General features: G+C 40.6%; 1 protein-coding gene across 2 annotated transcripts; it reads left to right on the top strand.

The window, feature by feature from the left end:
- Nucleotides 1–658: 658 nt before the first annotated feature.
- Nucleotides 659–11,221, top strand: anxa5b (annexin A5b). 2 transcript variants are annotated; one of them, XM_078263079.1, is made up of 13 exons: nt 659–797; nt 1,098–1,143; nt 5,215–5,299; nt 5,667–5,761; nt 6,537–6,650; nt 6,803–6,893; nt 7,302–7,381; nt 8,005–8,055; nt 9,769–9,862; nt 9,963–10,058; nt 10,167–10,225; nt 10,556–10,678; nt 10,769–11,221. In XM_078263079.1, the coding sequence occupies exons 2-13, from the start codon at nt 1,141–1,143 to the stop codon at nt 10,829–10,831; spliced, it is 954 nt and encodes a 317-aa protein (XP_078119205.1). In that variant the 5' UTR covers nt 659–797; nt 1,098–1,140; the 3' UTR covers nt 10,832–11,221. The 2 variants fall into 2 exon arrangements, with proteins under 2 accessions (XP_078119205.1, XP_078119196.1); XM_078263070.1 differs by lacking the exons at nt 659–797; nt 1,098–1,143 and having other exon boundaries at nt 5,206–5,299.
- The last annotated feature ends 8,307 nt before the right edge of the window (nt 11,222–19,528 follow it).

Raw genomic sequence — 19,528 nt, forward strand, 5'->3', positions numbered from 1 at the left:
GCGCGCTCCCGCGGCCAGGGGATACAAATCTTGGCGGGGATAAGTACCGGCACGACACCGGCATGGCGAAAGACAGCAGCAACACACTTCTGAATGGCGCTTTTCTTTTAAAAAACTCCCGGACGGCTCGTAGACAAGTCGAAAGCCATATGCACATTGTGTAAAGCCGAATTAAAATATCACCGAAGCACGTCAAGATTGAGCTACCACCTACGAGCTAAGCATATTAACGTGACGCAGTTTGATGCTAGCGGGCTCAGGCAAAGCACTATTTTGGAGAGTGCTACTTGCCGACCTGTGGATGAAACCAAATCCGAAAAAAATTACTACAGCTCTTGCAAAATGGGTGGCAACTACAGACCTGTCAGCATCGTAGAGGACTCGGGTCTTAAAGAAGTGCTACGGTTGACATGTTCTGACCCGTCTTATACATTGCCATCGAGGGGGACAGTAGTTTATTAACTATAGAACTTCAGCGATTAATCGCGATTAAAAAATGTTAATCGTTTGACAGCCTATCTATCTAATCTTATCTTATCTTTTTACTGACTCCGTGTTTGGATTTGGAACCGCAGCAACTTCAGAACATCTAAAAACAACATTTCCCAGAGTGCTTTTGGAGAACCGCTGTACCAGAGTCCGTGTGCACTGGGGTGTGTCCCACACACGCGCAGCCACACACTCACGCGCACAACGTAGAGTTTTTCCGAGTGGGTTTCTGCAGTCAGCCCTTCTTCTCTTCCTCTCTTCTCTCTCTGCCCGCTCACCGAGCTCCATCTGACGGCTGCTACTCAGCGGTAAGTTTCACCCCAAGTTGTTTTTTGAATTTATCGCTTTACCTTCAGATATTCCAGTTCAGCAGCAGCCGCCAGGTGAGCGGGGACAGCCATGGTCTACCTGTTGACAAAAGACAGACATGTCAGGAAGTGTGACAACTACAGAGAGGGGATCGGACACCGCATAACAACCAGAAAGAAAAAGTGAATTGCAGAAGTTTAAACTGGATACACCTGGTTCTCAGAGAGAGGGAGAAAGAGAGCGAGAGTTTGGTATTTGCAATGGTTCGTTGCTAAACAGCGTTTTATTCTCTCCAACAGATCTTCTTTTTCCGCACACATTCTCACATCCAAGACTGACAAAATGGTGAGTCATTTTACCTTCATTTTTTTTTTTTTAAGCTGTCAATTTAAAAAAAACACGGCACATCTTAGGCGACGGATGATTAAAATAATAACTTTGCAGATATCCGTTATTCATGCAAATAGCCTATAGGCTATGACTCATAAAGTTGATACCCTCTTAACTCCAAGACAACGCCTACTTTTATCCAGCTTATATAATGCTAAGACTTTTTTTATCTAAATGTAGGTTAGAGTTTACAACTGTAGATAACCTGTCAGTTTGCACTAAACATAAAAGCCCATTATCTTCTGTAAATGTAGATGTGGCAGTACATCTGTTTAAAGATAAAGAAAACTATGAGCTCGGCAACCCTACAGTATGTACGCTTCAATGTGTAACTTGTTGCTTTAATTAAGGGCATTTTTGAAGTTATTTAATGGACAGTTTAACCGAGCAAACTTTGTTAATGCCTGTGGAGGTTTCATTTGGGGAAGTTTGTTGTATGACTCATGGGCTCCATTCCATTCGGGTGGGTCTGTAGGTCTCTCCAACTCTCTATGTTTAAAACACCCATTTCCACGTCTAGCCTTGGAGTTTAAAGCCACCCTCCCTCTCTTAAAGGGGAATGAATCAATTCTCTTTTTCTTTGGTGGAGTTTAATGTTACCATAAAATGTGATTATATTCATGATAATCAGCTGTGATGATGCAACACTGCAGACAGTTTAGTCTTGGGCAATAAACCGAACCTCTTTTTTCTATGAAAGGCTCGCAAAAGTCAGTTTTAATGTGTCTTTCTTAGACATCTGTGGAAATCATCGATTTTAGTATAAGGATAAGACTGAAAATATTCTGCACCTTTCTGTTTGTCAGCAAATGCGGTAAAAAGACCAAAAGCAACAATAAATTGATCCTACAAGTATCAACAAGTATCTGTGTACCCACAGCCTGATAGACAGCATTTCTTTGTGCCATGGACCTTGTTGAACTATTCAAAACAAATAAGTGAGCCACACCTTTGCACTGTGTGACATGCTCACAGGCACTGTACTATACACCATCCTTGAGCTGCAAAAAGTGCCCAACAAATGCAATATTTACTCCTGTTTTAATCTTTAGCTAAAAACTAGAGCACCCAGCTGCTTTAAAGGTCCAGTGTGTAATGTGTTTAGTTGTTCATTTTCAAAATCTGTGTTGCTCGTTCACAAACCTTTTTCATTAATATTTACCACCACCATCAATTCCAAGTATTCCTTTTGGCTTGAAATTTTACATTTACAGTCGCATGAACTGAGGTAGACGCTCCATATTCATGCGCCATCTTGAAATACGTTAGCCGGTAAGGGACATACAGGACATACTGCTCCGCCTTTCGCGTTTTCGCTGTCACATGATAAAGTCATAGATGCTGCTAATGCTGCTAATGGGTATCGTAGCTTCCCGGCCCCGGCAAGTTTGAAGAAGGAAACATGGAGGACCTCACATATTCAAAATCAAAATTTCAGGAACAGGAGTCCTCTTCTTCGCCCAGAAAAAAGAATATTAAATATTAAAGATATTGAAGAGCAAGAGACTGGCTTTTTGAAGTGTGAAGGCTACCGTAGCTGTAATATGTACTTTGAACTGCGTGGTGCGAGAGAGTTGATTGCGATATATGATCTCAATGCTAGATGGGAGAAATTCCTACACACTGGACTTTAAAAAAAAAAAAAACAGTTGTTAAAAACAGTTGTATTTCCCAGAGCTTCTCTACATGATCCTTCTGATTCTAAAGAGTTACATTTTGGGAGAAAACTGTCAAATGTTCATATTCAAACATTTAAAGATCACCTACATGACATTTAAAGACTTAAAAATACTCTCCTGTGAATAACTATTTGTGTTTTGATATTGTTTTTCCACAAAAACTACATAAACCACATTGTTAACTTTTTAAGATACATCTCCTCCTCCCTGGTTGAAATATTCTGAATCTCTGAGTCTGCAAAACTTTAACTGCAAGATGTCTCCTACTTCACTGAAGGTCCGTCATCAGTGTTTGTATTTTTCTTGGCCTGAAAATTGTCACTTGAAAAAAGACACTTGAGTCTAAAAATATTAGTATCCACTTTTTATGTAACTTTAACGTTTAAGAATGTAAACTACGCTTTAAATTCCTAAATAAAGGGTGCAGGGGGCATCACCTTTTGGGTCCTCAAGAGTAGCTGCAGCTTTGCTTGGAGTGCCACAAACATGGAAGGGAAGTCTGAAACTGTTGAGAGACAAACTTGTTAGTTAAGACAAATATAGAATAATGCCAGCCGTATTCTTCAATCTCTAAATATAGACAATAGTAATGCAGTTAGCAGTAAAATGCATTAGATGACAATATAGGACTTCTCTTAATAAAAGCATTGCTGAATGTATTGTGGATTGTTTGGTGTCACTGTATTTGCTTTAAAAAAGAGATACCAGTTGTGTCAGCCTCTGTTTACACAGTATAGAGGGTCAACATAACTCCATCAGATGGCGCCAGCCTCCGGTCATGTCTGAGCTTGCTCCATAGGACTAATTTATTACTCTCTAGGAGCAAAATCTGTCTAACATTCAAGTGGAAATGGTCTGCGTTGTGTTGCTGTTCTAAATATTTCCTTGTTCAGCTGTTCGTCCATGCAGCCATCTGCACGTTGATTAGATTTTAGTTTAGCTTGTGGTGCAGAGTGTGTTTATGAGGATGGATAGCTCGTGGACATTTTGGCATTCCTGCCTGTAGAAAAAGACAGAATCCTGGTTGTTAACAGAGACTTGTTTTTTGGATGTCGCACTTTTTTTCTTTTTTTTCCTCTAGATTTTCAGGGTCAGAATTCCAGAGACATTCCTGTGGTTTTCCTCTCCAAACATCTCTCCTCTTGAAATAAGAATGAACCACTTGGCTATATTATTGTTAATGTGTCACAGTTTTAGCGAGTGTCTGGAATGAGTATAGCATTGTTACAAAAAGAGGCCTTTTTACTAAAATCAATCTTCATGTTTTTCAGCCATATCACATTCTTACTGTCCTCAGTATAGATCAGTCTGCCTGTCTGAAACACTTTTTCCGCATTCAAAGAAATTATTAGCCTTATAATCCATCATATTTGAAACGCCGAACAAATCTGAGATGCGGCAATTCCAAGGCTAAAATATTGTGGTGGGACATGCCGTTCCAGTAGTTTTGATATGAGAGCTTGTGTGCACATCCGCATGTATTTTCATGAAGTCTGTAAGTCAAAAAGTTCATTAAGTGTATCGAAAAGGGAGAAGTCTTCGATGAGTGTATGCAGTGTATAACAAATCTGAGATACAATGTTTGATATGTGCAGTATGTATACATGAATGTAAAGATTGATTAAGTGTGTTCTGTACTTATTATTTGGGAGATAGGGGAAAAGTATTTAATGGCATTATGCATATGAGGAATCTGAGACAGATTGATTAAGAATGGTCTGCAATGTCATAGCATTTACTTGATATCTGATAAGAAGCCATAGACAGAATAAATATGTTCTTCTTATGATACTGTACATACGTTTCTCTAAGTAACCACTCAATTTTTATATATATATATATATATATATATATATATATATATATATATATATATATATATATATATATATATATATATAAAATAAATAATCTCTTTCTAGTTAAGTAATATGATTTTATTTTCTTTAGTTAGCGAGAGTAAAATGTTGTTGCTGGTATGTTTGGAAGGTTTAAGCTTGCCAACAAGGCAAATGTCAATGGGAACAGTCTGGTCAATAACAATGGCTAAAGTTTGGGATCTGTGCCAAAAACACACTTCAATAAGGTGTGCATATAGTTGTTAGGTTCTTGCATGGCGTTATGCTGGAAGTTGTCAGTGTATTATGGGTTCTGTCATGTTGTATTATCTTTGTGTTGCATTTGATAGAAACATATGAATGTATTTAGAAATACAGTAGAGTTCCTGAATTCAAGAGTATGGGCTGCCCTACGAAAAGGATTTTTTTTTTAGAAAAGAAAATGCATATAACATTGGAAAACCTACATCAGAATTAATCCTCCTCTGTCTATTTCTTCCATGTTGCAGGCCAGCAGAGGAACTGTAAAAGCCAGTTTGAACTTCAATGCCACATCAGATGCTGAGGCTCTGTACAAAGCCATGAAAGGGCTGGGTAAGATGCTTGTGTGTATGCACATCTGCTGTCAGCACAGTGTAATGTGATACTTTAAAGGTGGGTCAGTCAGTAGTACAACTCCAACAGACCAATGAGAGAGTGTTTAATGGGGATTTCCTCTCTGAACAGTAAGTGTAGTAATCCCTGTTGTTGGCGCCCAGACAACAGTGAGTCATAAACACACGAGCAGAGAGGAAACGTGAGTCACTTTGAGAAAAAAACCATTTGCTGACTTCGACTGGAGGCTGTAATTATTCAGGTGAAAAATTGTAATCAAGAGTCCACCTCGACAGAGCATGCTCATTGTTATGTAATCTGTTTGTCTTACTGCTTGACTGAGTAACCATGGTGCTTGTTGCCGTAGGGACCGATGAGGCTGCCATCTTGCAGCTGTTGGTAGCTCGCAGCAACGTCCAGAGGCAGCAGATCAAGGCTGCCTACAAAACTCTGTTTGGAAAGGTTGGACTGACATAACAGCTCACACATTACATTAAATTACAAGAGCGCAAACTTTAAAAAAGTTAGCTTTAAAAGAACTACTGTGTGTTTTTAAAGGCAAAATGTTTATACCTGTTCTGAATTGGAACTAGACTGGCAGCTTCCAGTCTAACTGGCTCCAGCTTCATATTTATAGTACAGACATGAGGGTGGTATCAATCGTCTCATCTATCTCTCAACAAGAAAGCAAATAAGCACATTTCTCAAAAGGTTGAACTATTCGTTCAAAGGTTGTTTTAGTCGTGCAACAGAAAACTCAGATTGGACAGATAGTCTAGCTAGCTGTCTGGATTTACCCTGCAGAGATCTGAGGAGCAGTTAACCTTAATCCTCAGAAATCGGCTGGAGTTTAGAATGCCAACACAAAGAAAGTAAAAGGTAACGGACATCCGGCCGAAAAAAGGGACATCTGGCGGAATTGGCGGTACCTGAACAATCCCGGAAATGAAACGTTGTCGATATAGACTAGCTGTTGCTTAGTTAACCATTGGAGTTTAACAGGTTAAGTGGGTTTCAGAGGCTGTCAGACAATCTGACATTCTCTGTGTTTGAAGCATACTGAGGCCTTTAAAACCAATGACCATATACTGTACATGTGACACGACAGGATTACACATTAACCGTAACAAAACAATCGAGCTACACTCAACAACCATAAAATCCTTCACTGCATAGCGTCACACTGCAGCCACACACAGGATTTAATTGAAATAGGCTACATGATGTATCTTCACAGGATCTGGTAGATGACCTGAAGAGCGAGCTGACTGGGAAATTTGAGACCCTGATAGTGAGTCTGATGACCCCACCCCTCGCTTACGATGTGGCATTGCTCCGCAACGCCATCAAGGTAAGTGCTGCTGATGCTGGATAAAAGGCCAACAACAGACTTATGCGCTGTAGATGGAGAGTTTCTGAGTAGAGACGTACAGATTTAGCAGTCAGAGCAGCTGGAAACTCAAATATCATTTCATCATACGTTTTCCCCTCTTTGACCAATAGGGGGCAGGAACCAACGAGAAGGTGCTAGTGGAGGTCCTCGCCTCCAGAACACCTCTGCAGGTGAAGGACATCGTCACTGCCTATAGACAGGGTAACACACACACACACACACACACACACACACACACACACACACACACAGAAACTAGTTGGGATTAAATGCAAATAGACCGTATTTTTTTATATATATATATACACACACACACACACACACACACACACACACACACACACACTTGTGTGTATAAATAGTGAAACTATATTTTTTACAGCCTAAAGCTGTATTGCTAGAGTTGTAGATGTTTAGAGGCATGTGTCATTTTTCATGTATTTTTGCATTCTGGCAGCTGTATACTTTGTTAAACTGACAAAATGATAAGTCAGATTTAAAGCTGAGTTTGTGTTGATGGACAGTTGTTTCCCAAACGTGTGGCAAAACCACAGGAAACCTTTTTTAAAGATCAGGGCTAAAATAAAACATTATTTTTTGTACCTCCAGAGTATGATGCCGTCCTGGAGGAGGATATAGCCGGTGACACTTCAGGTCACTTCAAGAGACTTCTGGTTATTCTGCTGCAGGTAATTCTCCTCTCCATTTCCTCTTTTCCTTGTCTCCATTCCTCTATCCTTGTTTCCTCTGCAGTCCTCTTCTCTGTCCTTGGCTCCTGGTTTTTCATTGTCTCCTCCAGGGACGATTCTAGGATCAGACCTTTAGGGCGGCTCAGCCCCTAATGAGAATGTGACATGGATACAGTGCCATGCAAAACCACCCCCGATTGGGCAAAACTAAGTTTCTGTTAACCCTTTCCTTGACGGGGTTACAGGTGCATAGCATTGGTGACAGCGACACAACAGGATATTAAACCTGTTTCAAGCCCTTTTAAACCTGTAATTGTTTTTCCTCTGTCACTAACAGACAAGTTCGCAAAGTCTAACTTGAAGCACTAAAATTGATATTAAAAAATTAATTCTTTTTTTTAATTATTATTATTATTATTATGACTTTTAGGGGGGCTGAGATGAAATTTAGGCTTGAGCCCCCCTAAAAAGGGTCTAAAATCGCCAATGGTCTCCTCTCTATTCTTTTTTCCTCTCCACTCCTCTATTCTTGTGTCCTTTTCTCTCTTCTTCTCTCCCATATTTTTGTGTGTTCTTCTTTCTTCTTGTCTCCTCTCTAACAGAAACATTTTGTCTCTCCTCAGGCGAACAGGCAGAAGGGGATCCAGCAGGAAAACATAGAGGTTGACGCTCAGGTGAGTCAGTTGTTTTGTTGCTGGTCAGTAATTGTTTCTGCTCTTCCCCGTCAATGGTGTCTCTGTTTTTCTGTCTTGAGGGTGTGACTGTCACATGAGTTTGTGGATAGGATCTAAATGCTGGTCTTTGAGGCATGTGTGTATTATGGAGGTAGGGGTGGCAGACATAAGCACATAAAAATTATGTTTTGACGCATTTTAGTGGAGGGAGAGAGTAAAAATCCCCTTAAAATGTCTTGGTTGAATATAAAAGTAATAGATATATATAGATAAACTATTTTCTTCAAAAGCTTGCTGCCTCTCTGCTGAATGTTTTCTGATCTAGGACAGCCTCTGTGTGAAAATAATCCATCCCTAGTACTGAGAGACTTCAGCCACTTTCCGACCGGAAGGACTTTTGCAGTTCCTAGAACTTAAAATTCCTAAAACACTTTTTTTTTTTTCTTTTTTTTTTTTCGTGTTCTGACTGGACCAATTTGGGCATTTTTAAGTCCCTCTGGCTGCAGTTCCTGTAACTCTTTCAGCTCCTACTTCAGGGCAGGGTCTTTTCTCTTTTCCTTTTTCAGCATATGAACCTAGGTCAACGAGGGTCGGGTTTCCGGTACAGACAGACCAACAACGGGACAATTTTTACAATTGTCACCATCTTATTCATCACTAATTTCACTTCTGACAACGTTTTAGGCGAGAAATGAACTGTTTAGATTTCGAATATAGGCAGTCTTGCGTAAATTGATGCCGAATTGACAATTTGCTTCAAAGTTTTCGGAGTTAAGAAGCTCTATGAAGTGAGGCGACAGCCAGCAGGCTCCTGCCGGGGCCGCTAGCTCGTCGCTCAGACACCTCGCTGTAAGCTGTAGGTCTCTCGGACCGCTCTCGTAAATAAGAGGCTTTTATTTCACCGTTGACGGTTCGTTTGTTTAAATATCACAACACATGTCCATCATAAGATTAACGGGAACCTGTGGTTAACTGTCTTTTCGGAGTTAAACTCCACAAGCGTGTCCTGCAGCTGGCTGGCTGGCCGGCCGGCCGGCCGTCACGCACGCACGCACGCACGCACGCACGCACACACACACACACACACACACACACACACGTACGTCCACAGCGCAGCAGGCAAAGGCGGCGGAGAGAGAGATACTTTTCTCTTTAGGGAGGCTTGTTTAAATTATGACAAATATGCTATATACATTAGATTTAGTTCATACTTTTTTTGGTGTATTTGTTTTCTGATTTTAACGCTATAAAGACCGTTGTCGTGCTTGCATCACTCCCTTACCCCTCCTACCAGTCCCTATGGCCACTTGGCCGGTGCGAATGCAAACGGAAAAAACGGTTTTGGGGGAGAGTAGTTAGTAGATCTGTTTAGAAGTGGACTTTTCCTATAACTACGTTCCTGTAACTACTTGGTCGGAAAGCGGCTTTTGTTGTAACCAGTTGCAGTTTCTATCAATAGCATTGCTGATAGATTCTCTCTGATCTGTTATACCACTAACTCTAGCGAGGCGAAGAGGACTCATTCCTCTTTAGCACATAATAAGTAAAAAGTACAATATTTCCCACTGAAACTAAGTGTAAAGTAGCATAAAATGGAAATACTCAAGTACCTTTTTTAAAATTGTACTCAAGTACAATACTTTAGTAAATGTACTTTGTTTTTGAAGGACACACAATACGTATTATGTGTACTGTTTGTTCCTGTGGTCACAGGCCCTCTTCAAGGCAGGAGAGCAGAAGTTCGGCACTGATGAACAATCGTTTGTCACCATCCTGGGAAACCGGAGTGCAGAACATCTTAGGAAAGGTTTGTCTGTGTGTCTGAGAGTTGAGGCAATTAGAAAGCCTCTGTAATTGTTTTGCCCATAATATCCATTCCAGACTAATTATGAACCTATGTGTTTCAGTATTTGATGCATACATGAAGTTGTCTGGATTCGAGATGGAGGAGACCATTAAGAGGGAAACATCTGGCGGCCTGAAAGATCTGCTTCTGGCTGTCGGTACGAAACTACTGCAGGCTGGTTCTGTTGTCAGCTTCTTGAGAGATGGTGACTTTCGAATGGATAATAATGACATTTTTTGGTCTTTTTCTGTTTTCCTTTTTAAAGTGAAGTGTGCCAGGAGCGTTCCGGCCTATTTTGCGGAGACTCTGTACTATGCGATGAAGGTAAGACAACAAAGGTGTCTGAAATGGACAACCAAGTATAATCAGTGCTATGGTTTAACCACCATAAAATCAGTAGTAATTACACATTATAATGGCAGCAAAATGCAATCCATTGCTGCTAAAAAAAAAAAAAAAGTCCTAATCTACGTCGCCATTGGGGCTTTTAATTCTGACTTTTTAAAACTCATGATTGTTTTCGTGTATTTTCATGCAGATCTGGACTCAGATGCACGTTAGCTGTTAATATTTACAGAAGCTTGTGCTGTCAGATAATTTTAGACATTTATGAGGCATACAGTCATCGTGTGTTCATGTGTTTGTTGGGCGCAGGGTGCAGGAACAGATGATGACACCCTGATCAGAGTGATGGTGAGTCGCAGTGAGGTGGACATGTTGGACATCAGAACTGAGTTCAGGAGGATGTTTGCCTGCTCTCTGTTCTCCATGATCAAGGTACACACACACACACACACACACACACACACACACAGTAAGTTGCCATACTATGAAGCTTCTTAAATTCTGCATGTGTTTGTGTTACAGGGAGACACCGGTGGCGACTACCGAAAGACCTTACTGTTGCTCTGTGGTGGAGATGATGCGTAACTGTGGCAACAAGCAATAAACCAGGAAGCACACCTAAAGTGCCTTTTCTCCAAGTCTGCCTTTTTTTGGGGTCGTCGGCTCACCAAAACAAGAAGCTAACACAAAGTCAAAATGTATCACAACAAAACATACTTGTGTGTAAGAGATGGCCCAATCAGGTCTTTTTAAACTATGTCTTCAAATAATGTCTTTGAAAGGTAGCTAACATTTTGTTCCTGTCCACATTAATTAATCCATGCTTTTGGTCTAATACCCTTCAATATGACTAATATAATGTTATTCATTTGTATTGCAAAAGTATCAGACTACAATTGTTTTGGTTACACTTTGCATGGCAGCAACAATATATGCAATAATAAACATTCAACTGATGAAGTACATCAGATTTTATTTTCTTGTGTCTGCTGTGTCTCAGTACAGATCCTGTCCTGCTGCAGTACAAGTACCTGTTTTATAAGTACCTATTTCATTTCTGTTGAGCATGCACTGGCCTCTCATAGCCACTTGAGGGAGATAGAGCAGCTTTACATCACCCAAGCCATCACTGCTAGTAAACAGTCAGAAGGTACTTGTATAAAATTTTTAGGTAGGATATTTGTAATTGTAACTTCTCCTACATATTTAATATAATGTACTTTTTATTCCACTACATTTATTTGACAGCTACAGCAGCTGTTTACTTTGCAAATTGACATACAAAACATATGATCAGTTTATAAAAGACAGATTAAAGTTTCCTATAATATATAAAGTACATAGTTAAAAGCAACTTCACTTTCACCAGCTTGGCTACAATGTTAAAATCCAGTTTACATTAATTAATGCATTATAAGTAGGCCTAATTCAATAATGCAATGCAAGAAAGTATTCAGCTCTCTGAAAGGTGTCTCCATACTAAATCAGTTACATTAAATATATTTAACTGATAGCCTAAAACTTTCTAAAATTCACAATCCAGGACTTTACTTTGTTATGCATTATTTTTTACATTGTAGCATTGCTGAAAAACATTTGACCCGAAGACACAAACCCAATCGGCGCTGATTTGACAGCTGATTGCTATCACCAAGTTAACTTCCCTCATAGCCTTCTACCCTGCGCCTGGCCATCCTCCTTGTCAAGAGAGTTGGTGAATTACATCCAGGTGTTCTGTGATTCCTCTCTTGCTGATTGAAACCGCATGGCTAATCCACTCGTTATTTCACCTTAAAATTCCCCTTGCTATCACGGTGACAAACGCGTCTCATTCAGAATCAGCCTTGCAGTTTTGTTGCATCTAGCATAATAAAGGTAACTTTGGTTGTTTGCCCTTTTACTGTAAACTACAACAATGGTTGCTTCGGCTGCTAACCAATGCTAGCATCGCTAATTTGCTGCCTGACCTACAGCTCCCTGACCCTTCACCTTATGGAGGATCTATTTAGTCATAATTCAAATTGAAAGTCCAAAGAGAAAACAGTAGTAGTAAAAAAAATAGTATTATTTTACTACGCTACTAGGAAAAATCATGCCATAATTAAATGTGAAATGTAAAAGCTTAAATGGAAATACTTAAATTAAAATCTCAAATAGAAAAAAAGAAATTTTATTTTAGACGATTGCTTTTTTCGTCTGCTATTTCACCACTAAATTCATTTCTGAGACTGTTTTATGCAAGAAATTAACGGTGTACAGTTTGAATATGGACAGTTTTACAAAAATGTATGGCCAATTGCACATTTTCTCCGATATGTTGTCGGACATGGAAGCTCCAGTCTTGGGTGACAGCCAGCTTGCGGTGGCCGGGATCGCTTGCTTACCGGCGGCCAGTAATACTCACAGCAGCCGCTGTCAGCTGGAAGTGGTTTCAGACCCCCCCCACCAGCTGTTGGGCCATGCCTCCTCATTTAAAAAGGCTAAAATAAAATGATTTATTTTTTTCCATTTAAGCTTTTACATTTCACATTTAATTATGGCATGATTTGCTTCGTTTTCTCTTTGGACTTTTAATTTGAATTATGAATAAATATATCCTCTATATATATATGTTCATACAATATCTTTTATCAGGTAATACTAAATGGTTGACCTTTTGAGTGTGTGAAACAAGTAGTCAAATTACAGAAGTTACCCTCAATACACACACACACACACACACACAGCCACAAACGGGACCCGACCCCAACCGAGTTAGCTGTATAAACCGTAAATTTGAACCTACCGGTAGACCCCTGAAGACCTTTAGTATGTATGTCCTGTTTGCATGTGTGTGTATTTTGGGTCTGTAAGCGTGTAATGTGTAGCCTATGACAGGGTGAAAAATTGGCCTCCTTTGGCTCTTTGTCTATTTTAGTGTGTTGCTTTGACTTACTTTACAGAACTAAATGAATAGCTGCTGAATAATCAGGTAGGCCTAACTGTTGTCAGTAAAATTATTTCAAATGAAGATCTTTTGTTCTGTGTGTGTGTTGAAGGAGGGGTCATCACAGGTCCTGTTACACTACTTTTCTGTTATTCTTTTTACAGAAGCGGTGGCCGTTGATTGTTGCCACAGAAACAAGCAGCCAATAACAAGGTCCGAACAGCAGGGTGTGGGGTCAGGCCACCTCGAGCCACAGGAAGAACAATACCTCCAACTCCTCCCACTTCGCTGCTGTGCGTGTTTTTGGGTGGTCATGTGTCTGTTCAGCTTTGTAGGTCAAGTCTCAAGTACTTAGTGAAGCGTTGAGTTGTGTTCTGATGTCTTTTTCAGCCCCTCCTGACATCCAGTGCCCCTCCTCTCCTTCATCGCACTGGCTGAGGCTCTGTGAACTACAAACAGTAGTTCAAGTTGACTGGGAAGTTTGCTTTCCAGCAAAGCTTATGACAGCTACCAATATACATGAAATGCAAAATGTACAGAGTAAGAAGAAAAAGGACTGAATGACAAATGGTTCAAATCAAACTTTATCCTGCAGAAACAAAAAAACTGCCAAAACCTGATACTATCCTCCTGCATACAGCTGCTGGTATTTCACTTAAATTGTCAATCAGCAAAACAAGTAATCAGCAACTATTTTGAACGTTGGTTAATCATTTAATTCATTCTACAAGCAAAAACAAAAGCCAAATTGGCCAAATCGGGCCTGGGGCCTTAAGTGGGGTACTTGGACCGCATCCATTTTCGAACATTTCTGTCAATCCTTAGAACGAGTAGATCAAAAGTTGCAAACAAAATCCCACACAATTTTGTTTGTCAATCCTAAATGAAAGAGCCATGGGCTGATTTTTTTCTCAACTGCTTTCATGACCTGACAAAGTCGTGACCACAAATCTGTAGATTTGAGAGTAATCTGGTGGTGGAAATCCATAACGTTTAAATTCCTGAAGACGTGCTCTGGCAGTCCAGGCTTTCTGCTCCTAAAATCCGAGAAACAGTTCTAGTCTCCATACATAACACCAACACAAACTTTACCCAGGCTGAAGCACAATAGACACAATCCGGCAGAGAACGAATGGAAGTGGGCCGGTATATATACTATGGAGCTAATCAGGGAAGTGTGAACAGATGTGCAGGTAGGCGGCGTATGTCAGGAGATGGGGAATGGCAGGTGTTACTGCAAGGCAGGAGGGAGGATCGGAACTGACAGGACTGTCCTTTAGTTTTAAGAGGAACCACCGATAAGCCATAATCAGGACATATACAAGATAAATGCAAAGGGTCACTGGTGAATTAACAAGATCACAAAGAAGAAAAAACTCATTTCTGAGGCACAAAGTTTCAAGGTTTCAAAGTTTTAATTGTCAGACAGTCCCACAATATGTGCAGTGAAAAGACTAATGTGCAATCAATAATAATAATAATTTTCTGTTTAAAAATTTTCAAAGCCTTCTACATCTTATATGTTTGGTGGGATTTATGTAGCGAATCAGATTTTTTTCCCCTTGTTTTCCCTTAAATCCAGCAAAGAATGGCTGCTTTGACATCAAAGTCTTATACGATAAATGCTCACAAGAAGAAACCATTAGTCCTAAGCACCACGTTAACATGTTTGCACCTGTTTTGTTCATCAGGAAAACTTATTTTCTTAGTTTTGTGTCTTTGGGAACAAGTTAGATTGAGGAGATAGAAAACATTGTCTGCTGTTTTATGTTTTCAGGTTTTTACTTAAAAGGTCTGAAAGCTCAAAAGGCTTTTAAAAGACGTTAACTAAGTTAAGTTATGTTAAGTAATCTCGGTTTCGGCTTGGGCTGACATCTATTTTTAGGGGTCCAAGCCCAAGTCTGCAAGAACCGGCGGTCGCAAGAGCTAATCATCATCATTATTCTTCTCCGCCTAAAACTCCGACTACAGCCTAAACCGTACATGGTGGGGGGTTGCCATTTTCAGGACTGGTCCGAAACTCCGCAAGGACCTCAGGTGCAACAATTCACCCACTTCCACCTAGTGTTGGAAGTGGGTGAATGCCCTGTCGAAGCCGAATGTTCCCCCGGTAACGGCCGATGTGGTTACCCAGGCTCGCCCTGCTTCAAAGCCGACTGACCAGCTGTCGTCACGGGAGAGGAGCGCTGCCTCGCGGCAAAAACTTCTAAGGGATGCGGTAGTCAGACGGTCCGATGGCCTCCCTTGCCTGAACCGGCCAAATGACAACGTTCCTCAAAAACAATCTCCCCCACCAAATGGTAAGCAATATTTCTCTTCTTTTCCTTGTCCATCTGAAATCGATACTGGCTGTTTTGTTCCTGCCACCGGCCATTCACGCCCCCCCACTCCTCGTCCGCTCTTCCCCCCAACCACAATAATTATTGGTGACTCCATCACCCAGGATATACGTTTTTTTAATGCTGTCACACACTGCTTTCCTGGAGCCAAAGTTGCAGACATCCTGGCTAAAGCTGTGGACCTGATACCCTCACTCCCGACCTCTATTAAACGCATCGTGGTCCATTGTGGACATAACAACATGTCCTATCAGCAGAGTGAGCACAGAAAGAAAGACTTTGGTACTCTCATTGAAGCTTTAAAAAGCACTGGGAAGAAGATTTTTATTTCGGGCCCACTTCCATCTCGAGGTCGCGGAGTATGCCTTTTTAGCAGACTACTCATCCTCAACACCTAGCTCCAGCATACATGCAACATCCGCAAGATAGGTTTTATTGACAATTTTAATCTGTTTTGTGAACGTGGCTCCCAGTTCAGCAGGGACGGGATTCATCCCAATAGACGCGGCAGCCAGATGCTATGTGAGAATCTGCGGCACGCCGTGCAGACCAAGACCTTTGATTGACGTTGATTGTTTGCACCCCGTAAACACACACACAAGCACACTTCCCAGTCTCACTCTCCCATAAGCTCTCATTCCTTTACAAATAACTCTGCTAACCCACAGGCTAGCTATATCATTCCAGTAAGAATCAATAATATCAGTAATCACAGGTACAGCGCTACACGCTCCTCTGTGCTTCCTTTGGAGCAGCCACCCATTCATAATCCGATAACTACGGTGTCTGTCCCCCGACTGAGATCGGTAAAATGAAACGTAAACCAACGAGGTGCTCTACTTAACAACCTAATTGGAATTAAAACAACCAGAATAAGATAATCAAATGTGGACTATTAAATATTAGATCTCTGTCTTTTAAAGCAATATTGGTAAACGATTTGATATCAGATAATCAAATTGATCTATTCTGTCTTACTGAACCATGGCTGGGACATGAAGAATATGTTAGTCTAAATGAAGCCACTCCTCCCAGTCATATTAATACTCAAATTCCTAGAGGCTCAGGCCGAGGAGGGGGAGTTGCAGCCATATTTGACTCAAACCTGTTAATCAATACTAAACCATAACTTAATTATAACTCGTTTGAAAGTCTTGTTCTTAATCTTCAACATCCGATATGGAAAACATTACAGCCAGTTATATTTGTTGTTGTTTACCGAGCGCCAGGCCCGTATTTTGAATTTTTATCTGAATTCTCCGAGTTTTTGTCATGTGTAGTCCTAAAATCAGATAAAATAATTATTGTAGGTGATTTTAATATTCATGTGGACGTTGACAGCAATAGCCTTAGTACTGCCTTCAACTCACTACTAGATTCAATTGGTTTCAGTCAGAGTGTGCATAAGGCCACGCACTGTTTTAACCACACACTCGACCGTGTGCTGTCATATGGCATCAACATTGAAGATTTAATAGTATTTCCACAGAATTCCTTATTATCAGACCATTTTTTAATAACTTTCGAATTCTTACTACCCGACTATACGAAATTAAATAAAACCTTCTACACTAGATGCCTATCTGACAGTGCTATAGCTAAATTTAAGGAAAATATTCCAACATCATTTAACTCAATGTCGTGCTTTAATATAACAGAGGACCTTTATGTTAACTTTAGTCCCTCCCAAATTGATAATTTTGTAGATGATGCTATGGCCTGCCTACAGACGACTTTAGACTCTGTTGCTCCCCTCAAAAAGAAGATGATGAAGCAAAGGAAACTAGCACCTTGGTATAACTCCCAAACTCGCAAATTAAAACAAATCTCACGAAAACTTGATAGTAAATGGCGTTCCACCAAATTGGAAGAATCTCGTTTAGATTGGCAAGACAGTTTGAAAACATATAGGAAGGCCCTCAGAAATGCCAGATCAGACTATTACTCATCATTGAAAAGAAAATAAGAACAACCCAAGGTTTCTTTTCAGCACTGTTGCCAGGCTGACTGACAACCACAGCTCTACTGAGCCATCTATTCCCCTAGCACTGAGTAGTGACGACTTCATGAGTTTCTTTAATGATAAAATTATAACAATTAGGGATGGAATTTATCACCTTTTGCCCTTAACTTCTAACGGTTCACCTTTGAATGCAGGAGTGCTAGAAAGAACGACAGGACCAGACATATACTTAGACTGCTTTTTTCCTATAGACCTTCAACAATTAATGCTAAAGGTCTCTTCAGCAAAGTCATCTACCTGTCTATTAGACCCCATCCCAATGAGGCTACTTAAAGAAGCGTTATCTGTGGTTAACACTTCATTACTAGAGATGATCAATATGTCTTTATTAACAGGTTATGTACCGCAGTCATTTAAAGTAGCTGTGATAAAACCTCTTCTAAAAAAAACCACCCTCGATCCTGAGGTCTTAGCCAACTATAGACCTATATCTAACCTTCCCTTTCTCTCCAAGATCCTTGAGAAAGTAGTCGCTAATCAGTTATGTGACTTTTTACATAGGAATAGTCTATTTGAGGACTTTCAGTCAGGATTTAGAAAGCATCATAGCACAGAGGCAGCACTGGTGACAATTACTAACGACCTTCTAATTGATGCTGACAAAGGACTTGTCTCCATACTTGTCTTATTAGATCTTAGTGCTGCATTCGACACTATTGACCATACCATCCTTTTACAGAGACTGGAACATTTAGTTGTCATTAAAGGAATCGCACTAAGCTGGTTTAAGTCTTATTTTTCTAATCAATCTCAATTTGTCAATATCAACGATAAATCCTCCAAGTACGCTAAAGTTAGCCATGGCATTCCTCAAGGCTCAGTGCTTGGACCAATTCTTTTCTCCTTGTATATGCTTCCTCTAGGCAATATTATTAGGAAACACTCAATTAACTTTCACTGTTATGCGGATGACACCCAATTATACTTATCAATCAAGCCAGACGAAACCAGTCAGTTAGCTAAACTTCAAGTATGCATTAGAGATATCAAATCATGGACGACCTACAATTTCCTGATGTTAAACTCAAACAAAACTGAAGTATTTGTGCTGGGCCCTAAACACCTCTGAACATCATTATCCCAAGATATAATTACTCTAGATGGCATTGCCATGGCCTCCAGCACTACTGTCAGAAATCTAGGAGTTATTTTTGATCAGGATATATCCTTTAACGCCCACTTAAAACAAATCTCTAGAACAGCCTTTTTTCACCTTCGTAATATTTGCAGCGTTCACCTAGACCGGCGGGGAAATGTGTGTAGCCACAGTCATGACGCACCGCCTCCCTATCTCGGCTTCTCTTCATAGAAAGCTTACTATATTTAGGGTATGAGGAGTTGCAGCGTTCGCCTAGACCGGCTGGGGTGGTGTGTAACCACAGTCATGGCGCACCCCTACCCTATCTCTGCTTCTCCCCATAGAAAGCTTACATATACTTAGGGAGTAATGAGTCACAGCGTTAGCCTAGACCGGCGGGGGAAGGTGTGTAGCCACAATCACGGAACACAGCCTCCCTATCTCCCCTTCTCTGCAGCTCTTAGTTATGCGGTTATAGATCTAGACTTCCGGGGTACCTCCTTGGACACACTGAGCTTCTCTCTCCTCTCTCTTTCCATCTGTTTGTATTCGTGTCATAGAAATGCTTGTTACTAACATAGCAACATAGAGTCCTTATGTTCTTTTTCCGCCCAGAATCATCATCTTGGATCATGATGACACCTACATCATGGTGGCAGCTGTCGCCGTGGTCCTGCCCTATGCCCTGCTGTGCCCTATTACACCCTGCCACGCCCTGCTGTGCTCTACGACACCATGAACTTTTATAACTATTACAATATCTTTATTGTGACTATTATTGCCATTGTTCATCATACCCCCAACCGGCACCGGTCTGTCCGAGGTTTCTTCCTAAAAGGGAGTTTTTCCTTGCCACTGTCGCACTTACGCATTCATGCATGCTCTTGGACTTGGAGTCTTAGAGTGTGGTCTAGAC

Source organism: Sander vitreus, chromosome 2 (genome assembly GCF_031162955.1).
Source record: "Sander vitreus isolate 19-12246 chromosome 2, sanVit1, whole genome shotgun sequence".
NCBI lineage: Eukaryota > Metazoa > Chordata > Actinopteri > Perciformes > Percidae > Sander > Sander vitreus.

What these genes read in the sequence shown, in the direction of transcription:
- anxa5b (XM_078263070.1), top strand. Translation starts at nt 5,206, where the DNA reads ATGTTGCAGGCCAGCAGAGGAACTGTAAAAGCCAGTTTGAACTTCAAT. An exon ending in CAAAGCCATGAAAGGGCTGG is followed by an intron (nt 5,300 to 5,666) that starts GTAAGATGCTTG and finishes TTGTTGCCGTAG; the next exon opens with GGACCGATGAGGCTGCCATC. An exon ending in TTCTGGTTATTCTGCTGCAG is followed by an intron (nt 7,382 to 8,004) that starts GTAATTCTCCTC and finishes GTCTCTCCTCAG; the next exon opens with GCGAACAGGCAGAAGGGGAT.